This window comes from Rhinolophus hipposideros (assembly GCF_964194185.1).
Source record: "Rhinolophus hipposideros genome assembly, chromosome: 9".
NCBI lineage: Eukaryota > Metazoa > Chordata > Mammalia > Chiroptera > Rhinolophidae > Rhinolophus > Rhinolophus hipposideros.
Genome location: NC_138055.1, coordinates 84,679,259 through 84,706,822, shown reverse-complemented (window position 1 = coordinate 84,706,822; position 27,564 = coordinate 84,679,259). Strand labels below are relative to the sequence as shown.

Here is a 27,564-nt window from a genome sequence, read left to right as displayed (position 1 = left end):
CCCCTCCACCACCCAGGGTTACCTAGATCAGCAGATAGAACCATTTGCCACCCAGTGGTACAAGCCAGAAGCTCGGGAGCTCATTCTTGACATCTTTCTTCTCACCCTTTATGGTCTACTATTCACAAGTCTAGGTGATTGCAGCTCCTAAGTAGCTCTTGAACTGAGATACTTCTTTCTAACGACACTGCCTTTATCAGAGCCTAACCTACCAACTTCTCATAGCTGAACATTCTGATTGTTCTGTTGGAGTCCACTCCCACCTAAATCTCACATGTACCCTATACCCATCTGATCCATTCAATGGATCCATTTGCACTGAGTGCTCTTTGGGTAAGGCACAAAATTCCAAATATCCTTCTAGACTATGCATGATTGACTCTATTCAACATCATCATCTTTCGCTCAGACTATTCTTTTTCACTTTCCCTGACACATTTGAATTAGGTTTGTTTTTAGAGCTTTATTCTGGTTTGCACCTGTGGAAGATTTGCATTAATAGCCCTATTCTTCACCAACCCTCATATCTATACTATTTACCATGTAATATTTCAGTGCTCTTCCACTGTTGGTGACACATAATTGCCTGCCTGAGTTTAGCCATGTGACTTGGTTTGGCCAATAGAATTAGGCAAGATACAGAGCCCAGGCTCCAAGTGGCTTTGCATGTTCCTGCTTGTCCTGTTGGACGTCTCCCTTCACCATAAGACACACACACATGCCTGGGGCAGACTGTTGGTCCCATGAAAAGAATGAGGCATGTGTGGAGTGGAGCTACCAGTTGAGTGCAGCCTGGATCAACTCTCAGAATATGGTTAGATTGATAAGAAACAATAACTGGTTGTTATTTTAAGCTATTGATGTTTAGGATGGTTTGTTATTTAGCAATAGGTAACCGATACACTAACACAATAATGTACATTTTCCTGTGGCTTTGTAAATATCCTCTACCTTTGTTCATACATTTAGGTCAACTAGAATTGAAATCAACAAAGATTACCTAGATGGGCCTCATCTTCCTGGTATGAACCCAGACTGTTGCTTGAAGATTGAGGTCCAATAATAAAACAATGGCTAATTCCGTGAGGATTCCTCTGTGACTTTCCAAATGAAGTGAGGGCTTTCCTGCCAATTCTACAAATTGGGTGGATGAAATTGGGCATGAGTCTTTCCCTTGCAGCCAGAGAAACTCTTCATCCCTGGGAGGGATGACAAACCTGTTGCCACAAGCTGAGGACCATTCTGAAAGCTCAGAGCTGGTTTCTGAAGTGACACAATGCACATGCGTTCTGGATAAAGGCAGTCTGTCATAATAGACATTTTGAAGGTTGTCCTAGATTTAAAATGCACGTCTTGTTTCTTTTATCCTTGTCCTCTGAATTTCTCTTTGAAAAGCTGTTGAATGTTTCTGTCCTTCTCATGTTCTCCACCTGACAAAAGCTATTACTAAGCGATATTAATTAAGCCAAAGGGCCAATTCATTGACAACTCAAAAATGAAAACCAGGACTGCATGTGGCTGCCGAACTCTGCCCCCAAAAGCCACTGCCAAATGCTGTGCTATTAAAGGAGACTCTTGACAGTAAGACTTTTTCACTTATAAATGTGAGGAGTCACTTGGGGGACTGTCAAACAAATGCCCCGATTAATAAGCCATCAGGTTTGCTATGTTGGAACAGAAAAATAGATGTAAAAGTACAGTCACAGATTTCATAGCACTGAAGAAAATAAATACATACACACCTGGATTGATGAAATTCTTCTCCCTGAAATAAATTTTAAAAGTATATGTTTTAGTTTTGCTGAAATCTACCCCAAAGAGGTAATTAATTTCCCTAGCTAAAATGTTTTACGCTTGGGGGAAGAGAGAAAGATTAGAAATTTGAATAATTTGCTCTTTCTCTCCTTTTAAACCAGCCAAACCAGGTTGTCTTCAAATTGTGTGCATTTGAAAGAGGGTTACCTTTACTATCCAATGCCCGACAGACCATCTCTAGACTGACCTTGATGGGCCCTTTCTAAAATAGCCTTTTAAGGATACACAAGCTGTAAGTGAACAAGAGTTTCACTCTCCTTCTTCCTCAAACTGTTGCACCCCTTTAACGTGAAAGTCAGCCCATCCTAAAGAACGTGTGTCCCCTCTGCTGTGACTTCCTGTATGGTCTCCCATCACAGGAGCTCCTGGCCTTTGGGGTAATGTGGAAACCCTGGGGCCATTTTGCTTTTCAGTCCACTGAATGAGAGGCAGGAGGCTTTGAGCTGTGTTACCTGATACCTCGGGGGCCGTGCAGTGGGGCTGGGCAATGAGTGGCCTCCTCTCTCTGGAAGACAGGCCTGGGGAAGGGACCCCTCATCAAGGGGCTGAAGTACAGGAAGGGTATCCTCATCTGTGGGTCCTGTCTGGGGCTCCAATGAATCAGCTGCCTTGAGGGTCCTTTTGGGGTGTGGAGGCAATCTTGAGTGGAGTTCCCAGGGTGATAAGGAGTGCAAAGAATCCTTTGGGCTTCCAGGTAGACTCTTGGAAAGGTAACATGGGAAGCCTGCAGGCTTCTTCCAGCTGCCCCACGTGGGTCCTTCCAGGGTTTCTTGCTGAGGCAGGGAGTGCGATGTCCCACAGCCCCTGCCCCTCAGTCTCCTCAACGTGGGAGAGGTGGAAATTCGGCCTGGGGCTTGCCGGTCAAAGTGGAGAAGATTCCCCTGGTTCTCACAGGACTGCTTTGACAGGCTCCTTAGGGGGCATCGAGGAGATGCCCTGAGGCTCTGGGGCTCCACCTCTGGGCTGGATGACTCCGGCTCCCTCATGCAGCTAAGAGGCCCCGGGCCTGGATGTTTCCAGGGGACACCTTCAGAGTTGCTATTCTCTGGACCACACTGGGGTTGCTCAGTTTCCTCACACAAGTGCCACTCTTCCTTTGGTATGTCTTTATCCTTTTCCAGAGGATAACTACTGGCAGGTTGTTGCATCTTTAGTGAAGCAGAACAGAATGCGGAATATGTCACGAATGAGGGAGACTGAGGTGAGAAAGAAGGGGTCTGGAATTTCACATAAAACTTCTAATTCATCCTAGGAGACAGTTAGAGAGAGCCCAGTTAACATTAATATCCTTTACCCTTGGAATATAATTAACATAAGTGCATCCAGCCTTCTCATTTAAATAGTCCGTGTGTTGAAATTTGCTTACTGTTTACTTGATATCCCTTCCAGATTCAAAACAAAAAAGGTTTAAAAACTTTAATGACCTAAGAGACTTCTTGGAAGCCACCTAGCCCATCATCTTTTGATTATTCCATTTTAAGAGAATCAAATATACATTAAATTTTCCTCACTGTATATATATATATACTTTGGTGTATGTATTTCAGGGATGTAAAGATGTAAGAACAATAAAAATAAGGCCCCTTCCCTCAAGATTTAAATTACAGAGTTAGAAATGCCTGCAAACATATTAATGTAAAGTATTTGGTAAAAAACATTCTAGATTTTATCCATCCCCATGTGTTGGAAAAACTATGGGGGTTTGAATAGAAAAACCCAGATGTGGCGCAGACACACTACTTCTCATGATTACAGGGGTTCTGCAGGACTTGAACGTACCTCCCAGTTAAGCTCTTCTCATGTTCAAGTAAAGCTGATTATACCATTTAACAACTTGATTCATGGTGACATGGAAATGACACATTGCTGTTCCATTATTTAATAGCTTCCCATAGGAAGAAAGTAGTTACGTGTGGGAAGGCATTTGTTGCATAAGAGTCAACCTTTGATAATTTACTGACCGGTATGGTCTATAAAACACCTTATACAACCATCTGCCCTCGCCACAGGCTGTGTGGAAAGTGGTTTCAGACTGTGCATAGCCTGTTTATGGACAGAACTTCAATAGTTGACCACATATTCTGCGATCTCCAACAACACAATTTTAGCAAGTCTATGAATTCAAAAGTGAAACTCGGCAATCTGGAACCCTTCAAGAATGAACACAGAGAACCAAATTTTAAGGATTGCTAATAATTTACCTTTTTAGTGATATAGAATTTTAATTACATCAACAACACCTTTTAGTACAGCTTTTTCTACTGTGTATTATTTACTTCTTCCTGAAATTGACAATAGAGAACACTGAACACCGATAAAGCTTGTCTTGATGACCTGGCCTTCTTATATTGATTATCACGCATAGTACTAGCTGAAATACAGTGGTTATTGCTACATTTAATGTAGTTTTATGAGGAATGCAATGCTTGTTGGAGGTTTTTATAGCGTATGATTATTTACCCCACACTAAATTTACCTCACATTGATGTACTCCCTAATTTTTATTCATTACTTCTCTTTATAGTTTGTCTATTTGACTAAGGCAGCCACTCTCCCCTTTAATTTATTTGTTTCTAATCTGTCTCAGGCACAGGGGTCCAAAAAGCCTGTGTTGAGAAAAGTAATAGGCTCTTAGATTTAAAAACCTTATCGGCAAGCAAGAGGAGCCTAATGTTATTACCTTGTCATGACAATGCTCAGACATTGACTTTGGGGACTTCATGTTCTCTTATATTTACTCCCTGGCTCTTATCTGGTTTAAGGCCAGATGAAACTAACAGGTACTGAATTTTAGATTGGAGAGCTGTTGGAGGAACTACATAGATACCAACGAAAGTTATTCAACTCTTATCTACAAAAAAGGTTTGCAATTCTTAATGCTGGGTTTGTTTTAATATTTTGAGCTGAGGCCTCAAGTATTACAGAGCTTTGTGTGGGGGACAAAAATGCAACGAGGTGCCCTTACTTTGGGGGCCAAGGGGAGTGTATGAAATACCAGTTAAGAAACTTACATTTTAGTGAAGGTGGGGTTGAGCTGGTTTTGTTTTTAGATTGATAATTTGTGGCTGCTGCTTTAAAGGCTGATACAGCTTCCCTGGAGAAGAATGAAAAGACCCATTCTGAGCATTTGTGAAAACAGATACATGAGGTCTTTTTTCAGGGTCTGAACCAGAGGGGCCAGTTCCTCATTCTCCCAATAAACAGGTGGCTTAGCTGCGGACAGGAGTTACAGGTACTTTCACACACCGTCACACCCAGGGGACTTCCTTATTTCTCCCTTAAAGTGGTGACCGAGTCCTAGGCAGCCACACCCTTCCAGGAACTCAGTGTGTTTCCATAGGCACTTGCATAATAGTTCCATCAGAATTTCTAGTCCTTGGGTTCCCCTCGGTCTTCCTGCCTTCCTTCTCCTCCTTTGAGGGGTTAGGACACTGCTTTGAATTTCCTTTCCAGTAGTCCTGACTCAAGGGTCTGGTGGCTGGTAGGAGGTTAAGATGTCCACTGGGACTTAAGGGTTATTAAATATTATTTATTGGCCAGTGTCTCAAATACTGGAAGTAAGCTAATACGTAGTAACTGCTGACACCACTCACCGTAGAACTGGAGAAACTTTAAATAACAGCAGGGCGATTTGTGGGGAGAAGAGCACCCAGGATCTGGACAACCCTGAGCTCTGCCTACCTCACCGCCAGCTGGCCTGTGATTTAGGACAAGACACTCCACTTCCATCAGCCTCCAGGCTGCATTTCTGAAAAGGTTTCAAAGTACTTCCTTCATAGGCTCTTTGCAAGAATTAAATGAGATAATGGCAGAGGCTCCTGGGAGACTCTCCCTAAATACCCCTGTGGATATGATAAAGAGTCAAAAGTTACCAGAAGAATTCAGGCTACCTCTTACCTTTTCTGTCTTCTAAAAGACTAACTCAATAAATGATCATTATAAAGAAAATTCACCAGTCTTTTGTCTGTCAAGCTGTAAAAACCCAGCAAACACCAGCCACACTATGGAGAAGCAATCTCAGTGTACTGGAAATTAAACCATACAGGTTAATGATTCACCCATTCTTTTAGTGGTGGAGAATCCAGCAAGGCAGGACCGAGAGAAGCTGATAGCAACAGGATCCAAACAAATGGAAAGTGCAAAGGAAACCCAGAGAGTAGCTAAAGGTGGCTTCTAATACCTGTGGCGTGGTCTGCCTCTGAAGGTGACATTGTCCAGGTGGTTTCTGACAAGGAAATCAGCAGAGCCACGAAGCCAGCTACCAGATGAGGTCTCAGCAGACCAGGTTCCAAACCTGTAACAATGGACCCTTCTGGGCTGTGAGCAGGCAAACTTGATGCAAGTTGAAAAGAGGAACCAGCCTCTCCCCTCCTTAGAGACTTTTCTAGTTGTTTGTTTATGAAAAAGCCTAAAGGGAAGCAAGTTCAGAGTCACCACCTAAGAAAAAGGTGATTTGTTTCTACCGAACAATGGCAGGTCCAATAAGAAATGATGCAAATGGGGCTTTTTACTTCTCTTTCAGGTATTCAGTAATCACCACTGATAGTTCAGTGAGGCAGTTCTAGGTTTCTATTCTGTTTATTTTCTCAAAGGTTGTTTGAGAATCATTCCTTTTGACCTTACTTTGCTCACATCTTAAAACATTTTGTGTAGATCTATTTAATTAGTGGAATGTTTTGATAAGCATTGAATAATAGAGAAAATGATCATTGTTACTTGGAACAAGTTTGTGAGCATTAATTTCAAATAATTAAAATGCAAATGGAAGGCATTTATATTCACCAGCATTCTCATTAGAGGAATACCCTGAAGAACCTTCATTTGGTATGTAGGTGGAGATATTGCATACATTCCCAAGAATGCATGCAGTATTAAAAAATATTTCAACAGACTCTTTACATAAACAAATTCAAATGAATTCTAATTAAGTCTAATTTACTGAAGTTTTCATTGCTTAGAATCATTATGTACTTGCTGGGAAGGCTTCTTTAGGTCAGTGGTTCTCAAAGTGGGGTACCTGGACCAGCAATGTCAGCATCACTTGGGAACTTGTTTGAAGGACAAATTATCACCTCTCCCACCACCTGAGTCTGAAATCCTGGGGATGGGGTGAGAAGTCTGTTTTAACAAGCCCTGCCGGTGATTCTTAGCTGTGTTAAAAATTTGAGAACTGCTGCCTTAGGGGAAAAAATAAAAGGACTACTTTATAGACCTCAGCCTTGTGATACCCTTTGTATTAGTCTTTAATTCTCTCACATTAGCCTTATTAGAACATTATTTACCTAGAACATTGAAAAATGACAATCTGTTCCTTTCACACTGCGTCCACCATCAATGTGACCAAACCAAAAACACAATATCAAGGGCATTTCTCTATTTTGCCAGCATGGAGCCAGCATAAAATAGTCTGAGCTCCTGCCAAGGCTGTCTAGAAATGAATTGTGTCACTTTAGGGGAAAAAGAAAAGTATTTTAGCTTTTGGTTTGTGGAACGAAGGTCGTACTTTATCTTCCAGTCCCCTCATGCATGCATGCATGATTGTAAAACTGTCTCTCCTGGGGAATAATGATAATGGGATATTTGAATCCCATCCAAAAATTTCCAACCTCTGGTTGTAACTTAAATAAGAAAATTAAGTCTACAGAGGTCACAAAGGATTATCAGGAAAAAAAATATACTGCAATCTGTAAGGACAAGAGGGACAGGGAGGCCTTTTGCATGGGGAAGGGACACTCTAGAGGAAAGGCAATTCCTAGGGTCAGCTTCTTCTTTAAGACCCTGAGACAAACTCTCTGAAACCCCAGGTGGTCTTCCTCTCAGTTTGACTCTCAAATGTTCTCTCCAATACTGCAGAGGGGGCAGCTTTCCTCATGCTTTTTACCTCCTGCCTGGGTTACTCCATTAGAAGGGTTGGCTGGTGAGAAGGCTGCCTGGGATGAGCCCCACGCAAAGTCTAAAAGCCTGACAAGCTGTTTGTGTGTCATGAATACCCAGATCTCAGGCTGCAAACTGTGGAGCTCTGATTGGCCCTTTAGCTTAAAACAACAACAACAAACTAATCCCACATTAAAAATTAGAAGATCTTTCAGAAAATCTTAGATGGCAAGGTTTCAAAAAAAAAAAAGCAATCTGGCAACACTACTTTCTTATTACCACACTTCTATATCTATATCAAAGGACTAGATCTGAGGACAAGCTTCTGTCTTAGAAGCAGTGCCCTGCTCAGCGCACTCTCTGCCACACCCTACAGTCTCACTGATGCACGCTAATGTTGTTTGCTATTTATCATTGTCCTGAAGAGTTTTATGTCTTCTAACAGCACCGCAAATAATGGCCCCAAACTGTAAACAACCCCGATGCCCGTTTCAACAGGATGTCTATAATCAACAGACAAATACATCCACATATTCAGCTATAAAAATAAAGGAACACCGAGGGTGACCCGATTAGGGGCTCCAGTCCCTTGAGGCTGTGAGTCCCTTGGTCCTCTGTGATTTAACTATAAAAAAAAAAAAAATAAAAAAAAAATAAAGGAACAATTGCTCTAGTCTCAAACATAACGTTCAGGGGAAAAAGCCAGACTGTACGATTCCATTTATGTGAATAACAAGAATGGGCAAAGTTAATCTATAGTGTTTGAAGTTAAGATGATGGTTTTTATTTTGGGGGAGGGAGTTTTTATTTCTGGGATGCTTGTAAGTGCAATTTCCAGATCGGGGCGCTGGCACCTAGGTGTGCTGTCTTTGTGGAAATACATTCCCTGGGACACCTGTGGGACACTTATGCTAGGTGCCCTTCTCTGTTTATGTATACATTGCTTGAATAAAAAGGATAATTCAAAAAGTATATCTGTATTGACATGACATCTTGCTTTGCTTGTTTACATGACTTGTTGGCCAATATAGGTCTTTGAATTGACAAATTAGAAAAATATATTTACTAGAGTTTGAAAAGAGGTATGATTTTTGAGTTTCCTTTTAGCTTTGAGGGTTATAAAAATCGAATGAAACTATGTGGAAAATGATTAATCTCAATGCCTATCACTATAGCTCAACATGTTTGAGTTATTTATGCAAGAAAGTTTTCCAGGCCATATACATTTTGAGCCAATTCATATCCAACAATGTCTTTATTTTGCTATCTCATATGAATGTTGGATGTGGAATTTTTGCACCACAGTATTTTCCTTTAAAGGTCTGTAGACATTTTTATACAATTTTCAGTCATTACTTGAAACAGGAGGCCAATAGAATATTTGCTTTTGGTGGGTACTTTACACTTTCCTTTTTAAAAACTTTGTGATGTTATATAGGTTTTTTTTTTGATGTTATATAGGTTTTGTTTCTGTAGTCTTTATTTTTTTTAAAAAAATGATTCTTTATATTTGGAACTGGAAATGTTTAACCAGCATTTGTCAAAGTGGGTTTGGTTTTGCCTAAGATCTGAAGTGCACTTCAATTATTTAAAATATTTGTCCCAAATATGGAATATTTTTTGTATTATTTGAAAATTACCTTTCTTTCATTGGTTCTCTTTCTTTAAGGGAGCTCTATTGTCCCTTGACTCTGATATTTCATCTTCTTTCTACATTATTTGCATTGGTTTTAACTTCTCTGTGGTCAAAAATAATTTCATGATATCATTTACAATTTTACTTGTTCCAGTGTCTGCAGAGCCCAAATTGCTTTTAACTGCTTCTATAATGGCTTTATCATCAATTTTACTTTTAAGATAAATAGGACTATTCCAGTGCAATTCTTTTTTTTATGGCAAAATGTTTCCTTTTTATGGTGACAGACTCTAGGTTCTGGAATCATGCAGAAATATAAATTATTTAGTGGGTTATGAACTGAGGCACAGGAAGTACACTTGTGGTTTAAAAATTAAAGTCAAAACTCATGAATCAGATAACTTCTAATTTTTCTATTTCTTGAAATATCTGTATTTCAAAGAAATGTAGCTCTACTGAACCATCTTAAACGTTTTTACTTTATTCTTATAACCTGTAGACTATTGTACTGGACTCTGTAGTTATTTTATTTGCTATTCGCATAGAGAGATATGTTTACTTTCTGGGTGTTGATTTATGGCCTGTGAAGGGTTGGACTGGGTTCTGACAGTGTGTGGGTTCATGACAAATACCTCAAATACAATTTGTTTTGAAAGAAGAAATGAGGAAAATATAATTGAACCATCAGATTGCTTGCTCAGTGATTTGGAAGGTTAATGGGCACGGAGGAGGATCTCAGGCCCCAGCTGCAATCACAACAAGCACCGGTGTTTTGTGCCATTACACAAATGCAGGATAGAACAACTCCCATCATGCCCGATTCCCTGCTTGCTGAGACTTTTTCCAGGAACAGAGTGTGAGGCGTTCCCACTCGCGCTGCTGCTGCAGCCCTAGTGTTACTTATCAGCTGAAATAAAAAGGTGTTAAAGGCTGGCATTTCTGATGAGTTCCTCATGCCCTCCTCCCTTCTGAGTCTTGGGACGGCACCATCCTCACCTCCTTGAATTAGGGTTTTAGTAGACATCTGTCACTAGCCTCCCTGGATCCATGACCCACTCCCCTTTCCAAAGAGTTGTAATTTCCATTTAGATTTTATGTGTTTCCATCATGCTTATTCCATACCCAGCTTGAAGGATGGAACACATGACCTCTGCTAAGCCAAATATGCATTTCAATCCCCTGGCTGCGAGGATTGGCCTTTAAGATGGGCATGTTAGGTAGGCCAATCCAAACAATGTGACTCTTGGGAAGTTTGCTGGGGATACTGGGTGTGGGGACAGAACCCCAGAGAGCAGTTTCCAGGCTCTCGGCTCACGTGGGGGGTGCTGGCTCAGGTAGTAGACGGCTGTCAGCTGTGGCTAGTTGGCCGTCAGCTGTAACCAGTGAGCCATTGGCCACTAATATAACTGCCATGGCTACGCTAGCAGAAAAATGGGGGCTAGCAAGAAGATGGTGGCTGAGCCTGTAAGCGGAGCAGTGGGGGTTGCGAACAGTGTGGCTCCTGCTTCCTGTGTTTCCAACCCAGCCGCCAGCGAGAATATAGTAGTATGACTCCCCTACCTATGGCTCCATGGATGTTCCTTTTTGGCCTAGCCATATCCTGCGTTCTTATGTGGGGAGCGGGAGCAGAGACCCCGCAAGCCATCCCGCACGACACATGGCTCAGCGAGCAGGGTCTCCCACATGATACTGGGACAAAACCTCGCTCCAGATGGGTGTGAAAAAGGAGGCATGCAGCCCTGGGAACCATTGGCCGTCATCTTGACACAATAGGCATAGAGAAGCCAGTCTTAGGATATATCTGACACCATGGCTGGGATTGTGGAGCTAGAAAAAAACAAAGCAAAACAAAACTGAGCTTTAGTGATATCAATTGAGTAGCTGAAAAGCCCTCTCCAGACTCCAGGAAGACATTCCTCTATACTTATGTTTTTTCATCATTGTTTCCTTTATTGTTAAGCCACTCTGAGTCATGCTCTCTTTGCCTGCGTCCAAATAAACTCTCACTGATGCAGAGGGGTCAGTGGGGGAGTTTATTAGTTCCTCTTCTTATCTTCCAGAAACATTGCCCTCAGGAAGAGGGCAGCTTTCACCATCTTCCTTTGATCTGGACCATTTAGACTGTACCTAGAGAATTAACTAAGTCCTGTAGATTTCCGGTCTGCAGGTGACACCAACCCTTGATTTCCAGTGGTCATGCAGCTGGTTTACAAGAGAATACTTTGTCGGCCAATGTATTAATTTTCTGTTACTGCATAACAAATGATCACAAATTTATTGGCTCCAAACAACACACACTTGTTATCTCCCATTTACTGTGGGTTGGGAGTCTGGGCACCACTTCTCTGAGTCTTCTGCTCACTGTTTTCCAAGGTATAGTCAAGGAGCTGGCTGGGCTGCATTCCTTTCTGGGGTTCAGGATCTTCTAAATGTGATTGTTGGAAGAATTCAGTTCCTTATGGTTGTAAGTCTGAGGCTCTCAGATCCTCGAGGCTACCTGCAGTTCCTTCCCCATAGACAGTTCACACCATACTTGCTTCTTCAAGACTACCAGGATAGTCTTTCTGTCCAGCCTGGTAAGATGGAGTCTCATAGCTATATTGTAGCACAATCCTAGGAGTGAAATCTCATCACCTTTGCCATATTCTATAGGTTAGAAGCATATAGGTCCCACCCACACTCAGAGGGAGAGGTTTACACAAGAGTGTGACTTGGGGGTCACATTAGGCTGTGTGCACCACAGTCATTTCAATAGTAATTTAGTTTTTTTAGAATTGGTGTGTAGCTAGGCTGTGTCCCCAACCTCTTGCACCATATCTTTCTTTTACTCTTTAACATCAGATTGGCCGGAAGAATGTTTTTAGTGTTTCTGAGGGATAGAAGCCAGTGTGGAAAAGTGGAAGTAAACCAAGCCACTTCATCTCATAGAAACCCACAAAGTAGGCACAGCTAACTAAGGTTTCCCAAGCCCTTCGGCTGCCCCTGGCTAGGTACCAGCCCATCTGCATTTGCACACACCAAACAGAGACATTGTGGGGTTTATTTCTTCTGTATAATTTGAGTGTGGGCTGCTTTGAACTTCACTCTGTCATTCAACAGGGGTTCACAGTAACATTAGACTTGTGAACCGATGTGCTCTGATGTTGATTGAACCATCAGGAAATTGCCTACCTTGGAAAGTGTGGAGAGAAGATTTAGGTGTGAAGTTTATTTCTAAATTGGGCTGAAATCCAAAACTGATGCTGATTTACCTAGCAAGTTTCATCCAGCTCAACTCGACCAATGTTTAGTGATGACATTTTTGAAGTGACCGAGTTTGCAGCCCTTGTCAGAATTCTCACTGTGAAGAAGTTAATGAGTGCAATGACGACCCTGGAAATAAGTTTTAAAAGCCTGATAGGAGGGAAAACAAGCCTGTGAATTTTATTTTTAAATGTAGTAAAGCTAGAGCAGATAATTTGGCTGAACATTATCCTGTTTCTGGTTCTTTTTGTGATTTAGGACCCATGGTTAGATTTCATCCACTTCCCTACAACGTCTGTGCTCAAGTCATAATTCTAGCATGATTATGTCAAAATTATCTCCGCAGTAGCCAATTGTGGTGTTACAAACAGAGAATTAAGACTTCAGGTGGTGAATAAGCAGAAGCAGCAGGAGCCCTAGAAATGAAGAGGCATAAAGATTCTGCTCTTCTGAAAATGTTTCTGAGGATAGCAAAGGAAGTGGGGAGGGAAGAGAGGAAAAATGGTGTGTTACATACATAAGCCAGAATCATTTCTAAATGGAAGGAAAGTGGATCCAATTTTCTCCAGTGACACTCATGAATCTTTCTCAAGCAAAGGGACACTATGAGAAGGATCATATTATTGTCACCTTATGCGTGGATGTAAAGTTTTTTTTTTCAAAGCACAGTACATGCTATTTCTTATACAACCTACAGTCATTATATAAAGATGGAGTCATCTTTAAACTTGTAAACATGCACTTTGCCTGATTTTATTTTTTATTTTCTTTATATGCAGGAATATTTCTCAGATTATTGTTTAATGGATTATCATAATCAGAAACTGATTTCTGTGGGGGACAGCCTGGTGACAGCATTTACTGGGAGACGATCAGTGTAGAAGGCTGATTATAATGCATTAGAAAATAAATAATCGCTTGTAATTAGTTGGTTTCTGTTGTTGTTTTGGCAGAGATTGCCGTATTCTGTGGCAATACATTTTGTTTAACCTTAGGAGTATCCTTTGTGTGTGGTTAAAGACTCAGCATCTCACAGGGTCAATCAAATGAACTCAGTGGAGAGTCTGTTGGGTCCAGGTGGCCCTGTCTGAAAAACCAACGCTTTTTATCCTTATTGTCTGCTTTTCATAGAGAAGGGTAATTTTTATATGTAGTATGCACTAATTTTAACAAAGATTCTTCTGCTAACTTTCTGAGCAAGATGGGGAAGTGTGGGCTAAATTAGAGTCTGGTAGCTTAACAGGGATCAACTGTAGCCTGAAAGAGCTCATGATGGTAAGTGTGGAGGGCAGGCTGTAGGGCCCCAGGTTTCGCCTTTGCTCTGTGTTGATCAACATTATTATCACTGTTTGTGGATGGACAAGAAGTCCTGTTTATCAGACTTGTGCATGCCACAGTGATAGAGGATGTGGCCAGTGACAGAGAAATGAATCAAAATTACACAAGACAACACTCCTCATTGATTGAAATAATGAGAGAAATCCAGGAAGTATTTACATTGAAAGAGATTTGAGTTAGTCTTTATTTTAATTTTAAATATTAAAAACATTTAAAAATCATACAAAAGAGAAAACAAGATTTTTTCATGTGCTCACTTTCTAACTGCTAACATTTTGCGTTTTCTTGTAGATTTTTAGAAACAGTGTGTGTACATGTGTGTGTATGCATACAAATATTTTATTTATACATTTTGGATGTCTGTGTTTATTTATACATTTTATACATTTGTATTTATTTATACATTTTATGTATACATTTTGGATTTGTAATATAAAAATATGTTGTCCTGTGAAAAAATATTACTGGTATTAAGCCCTGCTATGAACTAGATATGTCACCCCAACATTTATATGTTGAAGTCTAACTGCCAAAGGTGACGGTATTAGGATGTGAAGACTTGGGAGATGATTGGGTCATGACCCTTACGGTGACATTGGTGCTCCTAGAAAAGAGGCTCCATAGGGATCCCTCGTCCCTTTGACCATGTGAGGGCACAGTGATAAGATGCCAGCTGTGAACTAGGAAGTGGGACCAGACACCACATCTGCCAGCTCCTTCATCTTGGACTTCTCAGCCTCCAGAAAGGTGAGAAGGAAATTGCTGTTGTTTATAAGCCGCCCAGTCTGTGGTACTCAGTTACTGCAGCCTGAGGGACTAAGACAAGGCCTCTTGCACTTCCCTCCTGATGCTTCACTTCCCACCCAATTCCCAGAGTTTACCCTGTACTTTAAAACCTTTTACAACAATGTGTGGCAGGTATTGTTTTGTAAGTTTTAAAACTTGTGCTTTTCACTCCACAGTATTTTTTGAGCATGTTGATGCATTCCTTCTGAGAGTAAGTGCCCAAGTCCTGACATAGCCTGGGGGCCCATCTGTTATGCCTAGGTCCTCATTTCTTGCATGTTACCTCTCCTGCCCCCCGGGGCTTCTTGCTGCGCCTTGAACATGTTAGCTGTTCGTCCACCTTAGGGCCTTTTGCGCTTGCTGTTTCCTCTGTTTGGGCGGCTGTTCCATTCATACGCATATGGCTGCCTGCCCCACATATTCCAAGCCCTTGGTCTAACGCCACTTCTCATAAGGGCTCCACAACACTCAGACTATACCGTTTAACATCGCAAAGCCTCCCCCACTCGACTGTTTTTCCCACAGCAGTTATTTTTTTCTAATATACTAAATAGTATTAATTATACTTCCTGTTTTTATTTTTGTCTCAATTTATTAGGAGATAGGTTTGACAAGGGCAGGAATTGGTGCTTTATTCATGAGTCCCGAGAATGGAGCTTGGCTCACAGTAGTTAACGAATAATTATTCGTTGAATAAATAAGTAAACAAATGAAGTGCTGGACAGTATTCATCTTATTTATGACTATCATTTTATTTATTCATTTTCTTACTGATAGTCTTTTCGGTGGGTTCTAAGAGTTTACTATTATGAAATGTGTTGCAATGAAAACACTTGTAGCCGGACTCTTTGTGCACATGCGTGTTTCGTAGAATTGCTGGGACATTGGGAACAGGCATTTTCAGCTTTAGTAGATATTGCTAAACGTTCCTCCATGGTAGCCATTCCAATTTATAGTCTCTCCAAGAGAGTAGTTGTTCTCTCACATCTTTATCTCACTTCATATTATCAGGTCAAGATATATTTAGGTTAAAAAAAATACTGTAAGGATGTATGAAAAACATTTACCTTGATAGGTAAAGAAAAGACCAAAGAATTGTGAAAACCTATACTGTATGATTCGAAGAAAAAAAAGGTAACAAATCAATAGTGTTAGTATGAGCACCTTTTGTAAATAAAATATTTTATAAATAAAATTTGTAAATAAAAAAATATATGCTTCGAAAATTTTGGATGAATAATCACCAACATACTAATAGTGATTGTCATTGAATGGTGGGGATGGATGATTTTAATGTTTTTCTCTATGCTTAATTCTTTTTTTTTTTTTTTACAGCAATCATGTTTCTTATAAAACAAGTGTTACTAAAAAGAAAAAAATAATCAGGTTATTGGACTTTATTTTTTTTAATTTTAAGATCATCATATACTCTTTGTAAAACAACCAAAAAAGTACAAACAAATGCAACAGAGTAAAAAATAAAAATCTACACCACTCCAGAATTTAGAAGTAGCTATTTTTAAAAGTTTGGTGTGTATCCTTCCAGACTTCTTGGTGTGTGCTTCCACTGTGTGCATATGGAATGTGTATTTATTATTTTAAAAGGTGGAAAAACAATTTTGTACAGGGAAAACTCTCCGTCTTCCTTACTACTACTACTACTACTACTACTACTACTACTACTACTACTCATACCAACACTTCTGTCACCAGATGTGTGGTTTTTTAAACTCTGACCAATTCTCTGACACCTGCTAGGTGTCCTGCAACTCAATTCAGCTCCGACACTGTCTACCCCTGAAATTAGTGTCAGACCCCACAAGTTTAGTGCTCAGTCCCACAAGACTGCCCCTACTTCAGATGCCAATTGTGAGTCCTAAACTGTTACTTGTGCTTCTGACCAATTGGCTCTAAACTGAGGTTTTTACAACCCCTTCTTCAAGTTCAATAATTTGCTAGAATAGCTCACAGAACTCAGGGAATCATTTTTACATGTAATAAAGGATGCAGATGAACAGCCAGATGAGGAGATACATAGCTTGAGGTCCAGAAGGGCCTTGCGCACAGGAAGTTCTGTCTCTGTGGAACTGGGGTGCACTACTCTCCTGTTCACCAACTCAGAAGCACTCCAAACCCCCACTTTAGGGTTTTTATGGAGGATTCGTCACATAGGCATGATCAGTTATTAGCTCAATATCTAGCTGGTTATTAGCTCAATATCAACCCTCCTCTGGAGGATAGGGGGTGGGCTTGAATGTTCTAAGCTTCTAATAATGGCTTGGCCTTTCCACTGACCAGCCCCCATCCAGGAATTATTCAGGAGCCCAGTAAGAGTCACCTTGTTAGAACAAAAGACACCCTTACTGCCCAGGAAATTCCAAGGAATTTAGGAGTTCCACGTTAGGAAATGGGGTTGAGAACCAAATATTAGTTAGTCCCCCAAAAAGATGGTCCCAGCACCCCTACTGCTTAAAACAATTATGTTTTAAGAGTTCTATATCAGAAACCAGGGGATAGAGAGAAATATATATAAATAATATACATGATGTATTTCAAAATTTTACATTTTGAAAGTTTACATACCATTGTGCAAATTTTTAAAATGTAATCATGTTTCTGTTGCTATCACTGTCACGCAATTTGTAGCAGGACATTGCTAGACAAAGAGAGATTTTCCTCCACCTCTTCTTCTAGTGCTTGAATCCTTTTTCCTGTGGTTCCAGTGGAGCTGATTTTCCCTCCCTCTGTCTCTCAACACAGAACTAGTTCAGGTCAATCAGAATACTTTATCACTCTGGCCCATATACGATTGGTTAGGAGTTGGCAGACATTACAATTCAGGTCAATCAAGACTTTTGCTGGAATTCAAAGAAGCAGGCGCTCCTGGCTCTTCAATCACATTCCTTGAAGATGATGTCTACTGTGATTTGCTCATGGCCACATTTGGTACCATGCAGGAGAACCTCCTCCAACGTGAAGACAACTCAAGGAAAGTAAAGCATATGGATACCTGAAACAAGTTCTAATCCCTTACATTTCCCAGCTAAGTGATAAATTCTCCCATTTACAGCTAGCATGAGCTAGGTTTCTATCACAGGTAACCAAAAGAGTCCCAATCAACACAAAGTAAGATACAGTCAACAGAAATGGAGATATTTAGCTTTTATAAGAGATAACTAGGGATATTGAAAACTATCTACCTATACTTAAAGAATTGTGTGAAATTTATAATAGCAGACTTATTCTGAACAGCTTTATCCCAGAATTAGGTTGTAATTTAGATATAGGCAGATTGTGGACCTAAATAAATTAAAACTTGTAACACTCAGGGCTGTCCAAAAATGAAGAACTGCTTTGTAGGTATTCAGAGGGCCATGTCTCAGAGCTGGAACATGACAACAAGAAACTTCTCTATACAAAGGATACCTTGTGGGTATGACCCAGTTCTGGTTCTTCTGTCATGAGGAGTGGCAGTAACGGGATAGAGGAGGTCCCCAGTGGAAGATGAGGGCCCCCAGCTTAGGGCACAGCCAAAGGACCGCAATACCAGTGTGCTGATTTCTCTAAGAAGGAAAGAGCTGTAAAGGGAAATGGCTAAGTTAACTAGGGAGCTGCTGCTCTACTGCAGTGGAGCTTATTCTAAGAATACAACATTGTTTTAACATTAAAAATTAATGTATGTTATGTAATTAATAACATTAACAACAAAGAAGACTCATAGGATATTGTGTGATTGTTGCCAGTGTTGTTCCTGTTCCATTATCTCTCTCTGGTCCTTCTCAGACTTCAATTATATATGTTTTGACTATGTCCCACATGACTGCTGTATATTGTGTTCTGTTATTTCCGTCTCTCCCTGCCCTCGCCCCCTTTTTTTTAACATTAGGGCTTCAGTTTGGACATTTTTCATTGACCTATCTTTTATTTCACTAATTCTTCTTCAAATTCTGGCCTACTGTCAAACTCATCCTTGAGTTCTCAGTTTCAGATGTTTTATTTGCTCAGTTCTAGAACTTCCATTTTTATTTTTTTATAGATTATAGTTCTGTGTTATCTTCTTTTCTATTTTCTCAATTTGTCTCCCATTTTCATGAACACAGTTATTGCATTTATTATAGTTAAAGTTTTTGTCTGCTAACTTCAATATATGGATCATATGTGGGCCTGATTCTATTCTCTCTTTTTTCCCTTGATTTTGAGCCACTTTTTCATGTTTGGTTTTGAAACGCTTTGTTGTTTTTGATTGAGTGTCACATATGTTATATATAAAAGAAGTGATATTATTGGTAGGGAGTTCTTGACCTTCCCTCTGTTTGGCAGCTAGATTGAAATGTTACTCACCTCAACCTAATCAGATTTTTACCTATGTAAGGGCTGGGTAGCAGCTTTGTATAAATTCAGTCCATCTCTGTTAGGTGTCTCAAGGAGATCTACATTACAGAGCACTTTTTCTAGTGGAATTTTGTTGCCTAAGCACTGTAAGACTGTGGGAGATTTTATTCAGTCTTTCCAGCCCACCTCAGCTTCTTGCTCCCTCAGCACTTAGTAAATGCCTTATGGGAAAAATGGTCATGCATTTGGGGCTCCTCTGGATTTCATCTGTCACACCAACATGTGCAGCTATCAAAAGATTCCTGGCTTTTCCTGGCCCCTCGCAGTGTTCCTCTGTCTATGTCAAGCCAGTTCTCAGCTCATACCAAATTTAGCACATATCCCCAGAGAAGAAAATTGTTAATAATCTTAGTTCACATAGGAAGATCTTTTCAATTTTTCTAGTATTGCAGCTGGAATGATGGCTTACTGCTACTACTATATCCTACCTGGATAAAAGAGATGTCTTGGCCACAGTAATTCATAGCAACTTTCCCCAACCATCCCTACTCTGAATTCATACAGGGCCCACATATTTAAGCCTTTGCATGTTACATGGAACTCACAAACAAAAGGATACACAAACAAGTTTTGACACTTATTTTTTTAATCTCCCAGGACCATACACATGTAGATCATAAAACAATAACAACAAGATAAAACCAATTTATTATATTATGTTTTTGGTGTTGTCCTAAGGCTTTTCTCAAAAACTCCATGTGGGTGACATTATGATATCCTTGTTTAACAGACACAGAAATTGAAGTTCCAAGGGGTAAAGTACATTGTTCACTCAGCTCTCAGCTAATAAGTGGCAGAGCTATAGTTCAATTCAAGTCTATCTGACTTCTGTCATACTATAAACGTGTGTGAGAAGAAGGACACTAGAAGTTATAAGTTAGAAGGCACAGTAATGGTGTCTGGCATATGTAACAAACCTGTTCACACTGAAAAGCAAATGTACTACAGTGACCTTTTGCTACCAGACATAGCTCTCATTTAAAGCCATGCTGTGAAGAAAATATGAATAGTGTGTTGATATTTATCAGGACAGATCTTCATGTTATTTATTTCCAGTATTATTTCAAATGAACTCTTGATATTCCTCCAAATGATTAGATTTTAAAATATTTAAAGACCAATATTTAATCATCAGTTTGATTTTTATCACACTTTCTCATTTGCAGAACTATGTATTTTGGAATTTGTGGGAAGATGTAAAAGCAATTTCATTCAGAATATTCATAGAGTAAAACTAGCTTTTGCTAAGTTTTGATTCTAATGATTCTTTCCTGATATTAGTACTAACCAGAGATTAGGGAAATACAAGCATCCTCCACTCATTGTTCCTACAAGTTTTCCTTGATTCTCACTGTAGTTTTACTCCATTGTTTTTCAGACACAATTATCTCATTAGAAGGTCTGTGGCTGTGTTATCCTGGACTTACATATTTTTTTTCACATTTTTGGTTTTAAGCTGTTAGATGCCCTTGTTCAAAACTCCCATGAGTGCTTCCTTCCTTTCCCATGGTTCCTGTGGCAGCAAAATCAGTCTCAGAAATGTCCAACTAGCAGAGAACAAAGAGAAAGCCACAGAAAATATGGATGGTGACCATATCTGCTCCTCCTGCCACAATCTTTTCAGGGGAACTAACTTCTTAGGCTCCCCAGAAAACAGAGAATCATAAACTGGGAGGAATGTACAGAGTCACCAGCCCAAATCCCTTCATTTTTCAGTCACACAAACAAAGCCCAGAGAGATTGAATAATTTACCCAAGATGATTTTGTTTCTGGGATGAGGCTGGCATTAAAATCCAGGAATCCTGACTTCCGATGCAGTGCCCTCCCCAAAGCCCATCACTGGCCAGACTCTTCTTATAAATCCACTCAACGTGATGATGAAGAAGATGAAACCACTATTTGTGTTTCATGACTGACTCCTTCGTAGGTTAATGTTTCAGGAATTCTCGTTCTTACTTGTTTCAGGTGAAGGCAAGACATCTAAGGACCTTATAACCATTATCTGTGATACCAAAGAACTGAATGGCAAAATTTGTCCTGGCATCTTTGTCTTTGAACATTTTTTAAAAATTTTATGACATGCGGCGGTCTGAGTAACAAAAAAGGATCATTCTAATCTGAACTAGAGCATCCTCTGAGTAGCCACTCCTGTGTAAGTCCATAGAACCTGCTGAGCTAAAAAAATAGTGAGAAGTAGAGGCTTTTGGTGTGTGAGAAGCAAAATGAGTGTGCAGTCATAAATATCTATAATTTATGGATTTATTTATGAAATTTTTATTATTAATGTTTATTATTTATTTATTTTGTGGATTCACTTGATCTTTTTAAATTTGATCTTGCTCCCCTATTTCTTTCATTATCTCTGAGATTTGGCTCCAATAAGCTTACTGCAGTTTGTTCTGATTCTAATATTTGGCTCATTAGCCACAGCACTTCCGAATCAAATCATACCCCTAACATATACCAGGAAAAGCCTATTTAAATCATGTTTAATTCATTATTTGTGTATCTGCCTTACCCTTTTCATGATGCTCCAGTGTTACAAAAGAGTTCCATATTAGAGCTAAAGTTGTAATGAAGTTAACGTGTGAATTTACCAGTTCAGTTTAACAAACATTTACGTAGTTACGTAAACAATAATGACAACAATCATAGAGTTCTTACTCTGTCCCAGGCTTTGGAGGCAATAAGGTGAACGACAATGTCACTGCTAATTGGTAGGCCCCCTGAAGGTAGGCCGGGGTCCCCTTTAGCTCCTTCCTCTCAGCATCTGGCCTCGTTCCTATTTACAGCAGAATTGGGATTTGGCCAAGCAGACAGGAGGTAGTAGGGCTTTTCAGTAAAACTTGGAGTTGAATATGCACATAGTATGTTGGGGAGGAACATAGGTATGAGGTGGTGACTGGACAGAAGGGTTGTGCTGCCTGGGAAACTTTAACACAGGTGGGGTCAGGCATCTGGCGTCAGTGGCCAAGGCCAGGAAGAGACAGCATCCTGAGGTGATTTACGGGCTCCTGCGGACCAGGGAGCACAACGGGCAGCAGACATAGCATTTCAGTACATCCCCCAGCATCGTGGAGTAAGACGAGGATGATGAGGATGATGACAGCTTGTATTTATCGAGCAGTTAACTTGTGCCAGGCACTTTCAGTACATTATCTGTTTGAATTCGTTTGACAGAGGCTCACACACTTAATTTGGGCTGCAATTGTATTTTATTTGTTCCTCATGAAGAGGTTAATTGATTTATTCAAGGTCACTTGGCTAGGAAATTGCAGAACTAGGTTTAATCCCAAATCTGTCTAACTCCAAAGTGTATGTACAAATAGCCAGACTACACTCCCTCCCTATGTGTTCTCCCTTGGAAAGCGGCTCACGCCGACCCCATTTAGGTTGCAGGAGGTATTTATTTGTGCATTTGTCTTGTTTTATTTCCTAAATGAGATACTCCTGGAAGGCAGAGCTCGTACATATTTTGTTCACAGTTAGGAGGAGTGTCGCACGGGTGAGATCCCCTTTTCTATTTCAAATTGGAGAAAAACTATCAGTGGTAAAATCTTAATTAGTAAGTGATCAGAATTGTTGGCTCTGATATCACCTGGCTGTGCTGAGGTTTATGGGGATCTAACCAGTTTGTCACTTCTCTTTCCAGCCGCGGCCATGAGAAAGTGCTCTTCCTTTTCCCTGCTTTCTACCTTCCGGTCATGTCACAGTACAGGAGCTTCCTAAAGAGTCAAGGAAATGGATAGGTGAGACCTTGTACCTGAACTCTATGGTCTTTCTTCGTTCTTCACACACTTTTTTGCTCTTGAGGAGCATTGTTTCTATGTTGATAATTGACCTTCTCTATGTCTCATCTCTATACCGAGATTATATAATAATTTCCTGCTCAAAAAAAGCTTCTCACTTCCTACAGAATGAAACCGAGATCTCTTCAGACCCCTCACACCCTGGCTCCAGCTTGTTTTCCCAATCTTTTCTCTCCCCCTCAACCCCCCATTCCAATTCCTATCCCTTTAATCCTGGGTCCAGGAACAAGCATCTTTCCCAGACATAACTGCACATCTTCTTTGCTCATGTTGTCGCTTTTGCCGAGAATGCCCTTCTTAAATCTAACCTCCTCACTTAAGATTTTATCAATATCTATAACTGGAAGTAATCCTTTTCTTTCTATCTAAAAACTTTATTCTATCTTTTTGGGTTTATCAGCTCAGCCTTGTAATAATACAGTTGTCGCGACGTAATTAGTGGATTATTTTAACAGCTGGCACTGGGATAACTCTCAGGGAGGAAAACACATTGATATATTGATAAGATGCTTGTAGGAAAAGATGGTGCTGGCTTCAGCAGGAGCCAAGAGAACGAAGGTGATGATTATATTCCTCTAAAGGAGACAATGAGATGAACGTCTGTGTACTTTTGAGAAGAAAAACGGGAGAGGAGTGAGAGTGGTGTGTGTGTGTGTGTGTGTGTGTGTGTAGAAAGAAGCCAGCCAGATGTGTGCTGTGGCTGGGTTTCCTCAGGGGTGAAGTGGCTAGTCAACGTGCGTAGATGCTTGGTTGGCTAAAAGGTATCTTAAGAGCAGAGAAATCTAATGTCTAACGTGAACTTATAGTTCAATTTGAAGTGGAAAGCACCACTAGATGTTAACTTCTCTTTCATACACCTTCAGTAAATCCAACTAAAAGAAGTCTTTCGGTGTGTGTGTGAAAATATAAGACAGAGTTGCGTTTCATGTTTCTGCTACAGTGGTACCAAGTCGCGTCAGCACAGACAGCAAAGCCAGAGCCTGAGTTGGGCATGATCACACCATGACCCATGGAACTGGCAGAAACCTTGGGACAGGTGTTGAATCTTGGGAGGTGGCTCAAGCCAACATCATTTAGGTTTCCAGAGAGAGTTATGTTACTTGTCTTATTTCCTAAATGACTTGCTCCTGGAAGGCATATGTCATATATATATTGTTCATCTTAAAGATCTTATCATGTAATATAAATGATAAAAAATGAAAACAATGATATGTTGTTGATCTCATATATTGGGCACGTACAAATGATAGAAAGAGGTATGAACTCAAAAGTGATCTAGATTTGATTTCCACAGTTTCTATATTCTCTTATAGTTATGTAACGGCAGTCTTTTTTTTTTTTTTTTTAGTGACTCTCTGATATCACATTTGCAAAATGGAAAGATACCAGCTCTCACTCATAGGCTTGCTGTGAAAATGAAATTTAGTTGTGCACTCGACAAGTATTCATTGAGTGCCTTCTGTGTGCAGAGTCTCTCTCTTCAGTTTTCTCCGGCCTCTTCTGCTGCAGTCACTCAGCTGTTTTTTCCTAACCTTGGTCAGGCTGTCTGCCCTCTTGACGTCACCCTGGAAGACTTGGTTGTCTTAGTTTGGTCCTGACTTCTCTCTGTTCCACTGGTCATCTCACAACGGTGAGGTTATTGGTTTTATTTTAAAAGTATTGAAATTTTTTTTCTTAAGCCTTCAAACCTGGTCAGCACACTCTTACTTTCTTGCTATGCTCTTAAAGTTAGGACCCTGGTACTTTATCAGCTATTAATGCTTGATACACAGTCTGGTTACGCTGGGTGAGCAGAGAAGTTCAGTGATAATGTGGTGTGGACCTCAAAGCTCTACCCATGACCTATGTCCCTGGAACTGCTCCGATGCTCCTTACTTTTTAAAGGGCGAGCGCCTTCTCTACCTGGTACAGGACCTGAGAGTTTACAGATTGGGGCTTTTTTCCTTCCTTGTTTGGGAATCTCTCTTGGAGGCCGAATGTCAACTAAAACCTGTCATTTTTCTTGCACCCACGATAGTCCTTGACATGCGTGATTCTGGAGTGGACATTGAGAATAGGCTTGTTTTTACGATCCTTGTTATACCTGGGTATTTATTTTTCCTTCAGTCAAAATAATCTCTATTGTCAGAGAACAGATAACTTTCAAGTGGGGTTTGGAAACATTTACTGAACACTTATTTTGTCCTGGACACTTTGCTTAAAATTGTCCCAGTTTTTGCACAAAATTATCCCAGTTAATTCTATATGAACTCTATGAAATTAGTACTCTTATCGTCCCTGTTTTACTGGGTGTATCTGAAACCTAAAGAAGTTGAGTTACATGCCTAAGGTCACGCAGCAAAGAGTGGATGTAGGATTTGAACCCAGCTCCTCTGAGTCTGGAGCCCCTTAATCATCTTGCTATTCTGCATGTGGCCCTTGGTTCTGAGCCTTTATCTACAACTTTCCAGGGAGGGCTGGAGTGAGAAGACTCGAGCACGTCATCATGGTGACAGTCTGATCCTAGAATTGTCTGGAATTCCATTCTGGTCCAAGGAGTGTTCAGGGGAGCAGGATGAAATCAGAAACTTCTATGAGGACTATGGGACAATCAGGGCAGGCCCTTATCATGTTCAGAGTTGCCCGCACGTGGACCTTTTATGACAGCCTCTGATCTTTTGGGTTTGTTGACTCCCTGTTCATATGCTTTGAATGTCAGGCCTGGGTTCCAGGTTTTGAACAGCCGTTTGAGCCCACAGAGAAGTGGACAAAGCCAGGCTAACCATAAGGGGTTCTAGCTCTCTGGGGTTACAAAGTCCTATTGGAGATGGCCAGGCTTCATCTCTTTGTTCTCCTTGGTGTGCAGCAGAGCAAGGGCAGAGCTGACAGAACCTCGTAGATCCCTGGCTCCCAGTCCCTCACTTAGCAGCCGTGCTAAGCAAGCACCAGAGGTATCTGCACTGTGTTGTCTCCTTATAAACGATAACCTGGTTGTCTGCTCTTCTACCTCATTTGCATAGGTATCTCCAACAAGACTGAAAGTGCACAGAGTGGAAGCGTTGTGAGGAAAGGGTCAATCTGGCCTCAGTGTTGTACACAGTGCTTGTTTCTGGAATATGCAAATGAGATCCCTAACACATGAAAGTCAGAGCCTCATTTGCTTATGAATCTGGATATTCTACCTGTTTCTCCTCTGGGGAAGCTAATGTTGTGTTGCTATAGGCATTACAGAATCTGTTTAGCTTTGGAACATCATTTGTATTTCAGGAGATCTCAAGCATCACCACAGTAATCAACTATAATACCCTGACATCCAAATCCTTATCACTGTTTAAATATTAATTGGGAAAAATATAGGTACTTTGAGGAAAGGGAGTGTGTGTGTGTGTGTGTGTGTGTGTGTGTGTGTGTGTGTGTATGTGTGTGTATGTGTATGAGAATAGGAATACACTATTCTTTATTCGTAGTGGTGACCATCTCTCAGACTTACTATGGAAGACTGGTTAATTGCCTTTTTATAGTAGGGTTAATTTACAGACAATTCTTATCCACTCCTTTCCAGTGCAAAATGTGTTCATGAGCTTTTCAGAGTATGAGTCACATTTGAACAAATGGGAGAGAGGGAGTATTTGTCTGCAAAGAGTATTTCTTCATATGAAGAAAATAAAATTCATGGAGAAGTAATTATAATGGGGAAGTGACAGATGCTGAACTGAACTCTTAATGAGTAATTAATTAATAATGAAATAATGCAATGATTTCAGTTTTCACATTCTGTTGGATAAATTGTTACATGCGCTGCAAATCTGCTCCACTGCTCTTTAGTAGAGCAAAGCCAGTTTCATTCCTTTTCTGCTACGGCATTTAACACAATGACACTGAAGTCCCTCTGCGAATAAAGACACATTTTTATTAAGTATATAGTACATTTTAATGCAAGTCTCTTCATTCATTCGTATCACTGAGCTGACAGTTGTGCCAATAAATAAGGAAAATATATATGCTTACATGGAGGTATACAGGTTTGAAGAACAGAAACACACAGAAAAATGACACTTCCTAGTTCAGTAGAGATGCTCAGATATGAAGACGATGCTCTGAGGCATTGATTTGCTTTTCTAGAAGAGGCAGGTGTTGGGCTAGACAGAGGGCACCGAGGGCAGTGAAAGCAGAGCTCCTAATACTCAACCATCTCACATGCTCAGCTCACAAACCATGGGCTGTCAGGAATCCATAAAAGTTCCACAATTCCTCCACAGATTACTGTAGGGAGAGGAGCATTAAAAGGTGAATCTGCTAGAAGAATCTGAGGTCACCCTTTGCTGTTCAACCACGGATTTGTCTCTTATTGTTTCGGTTACCTGTTGCTGCAGAACAACTTGGTGGCGCCAAAAGACGAATGTTTATTATTGTTTCTGTGGGTTAAAACCTTAGGTGCAGCTAGGCTGGGAGCCTCAGACTCAGGCCTCTTGTGAAGAGGCGAAGTGTGGGTGGAGCTGAGGTGGCCTCATGGCTCCGCCAGAAGGGAATCTGCTCCCACACTCACTCACTCGGCTGTTGGGGGCCTCACCCTTTTCCTGCTATTGGTTAGAGACATCAGTTACTTGTTAAGTGGGCCTTTCCACAGGGCTGCTCACCACACAGCAGCTGACTGGCTTCCGTTAGAGTGGGCGGATCAGGAGAGGGTGAGA

The 27,564-nt window shown here is 40.6% G+C and overlaps 1 protein-coding gene across 1 annotated transcript in view; it reads right to left on the bottom strand.

Annotated features, from left to right (window-relative positions):
• Positions 1 to 15,086, bottom strand: part of PLEKHG7 (pleckstrin homology and RhoGEF domain containing G7) — a gene marked incomplete at its 5' end in the record, with an annotated part of 63,006 nt that extends 47,920 nt beyond the window's left edge. Inside the window, 3 exons of the mRNA XM_081058993.1 lie at positions 1,743 to 1,765; positions 2,268 to 3,011; positions 14,976 to 15,086. Coding sequence (XP_080915119.1) covers positions 1,743 to 1,765; positions 2,268 to 3,011; positions 14,976 to 15,086 — 878 coding nt within the window. The remainder of the gene's footprint in view (positions 1 to 1,742; positions 1,766 to 2,267; positions 3,012 to 14,975) is intronic.
• Positions 15,087 to 27,564: the final 12,478 nt, after the last annotated feature.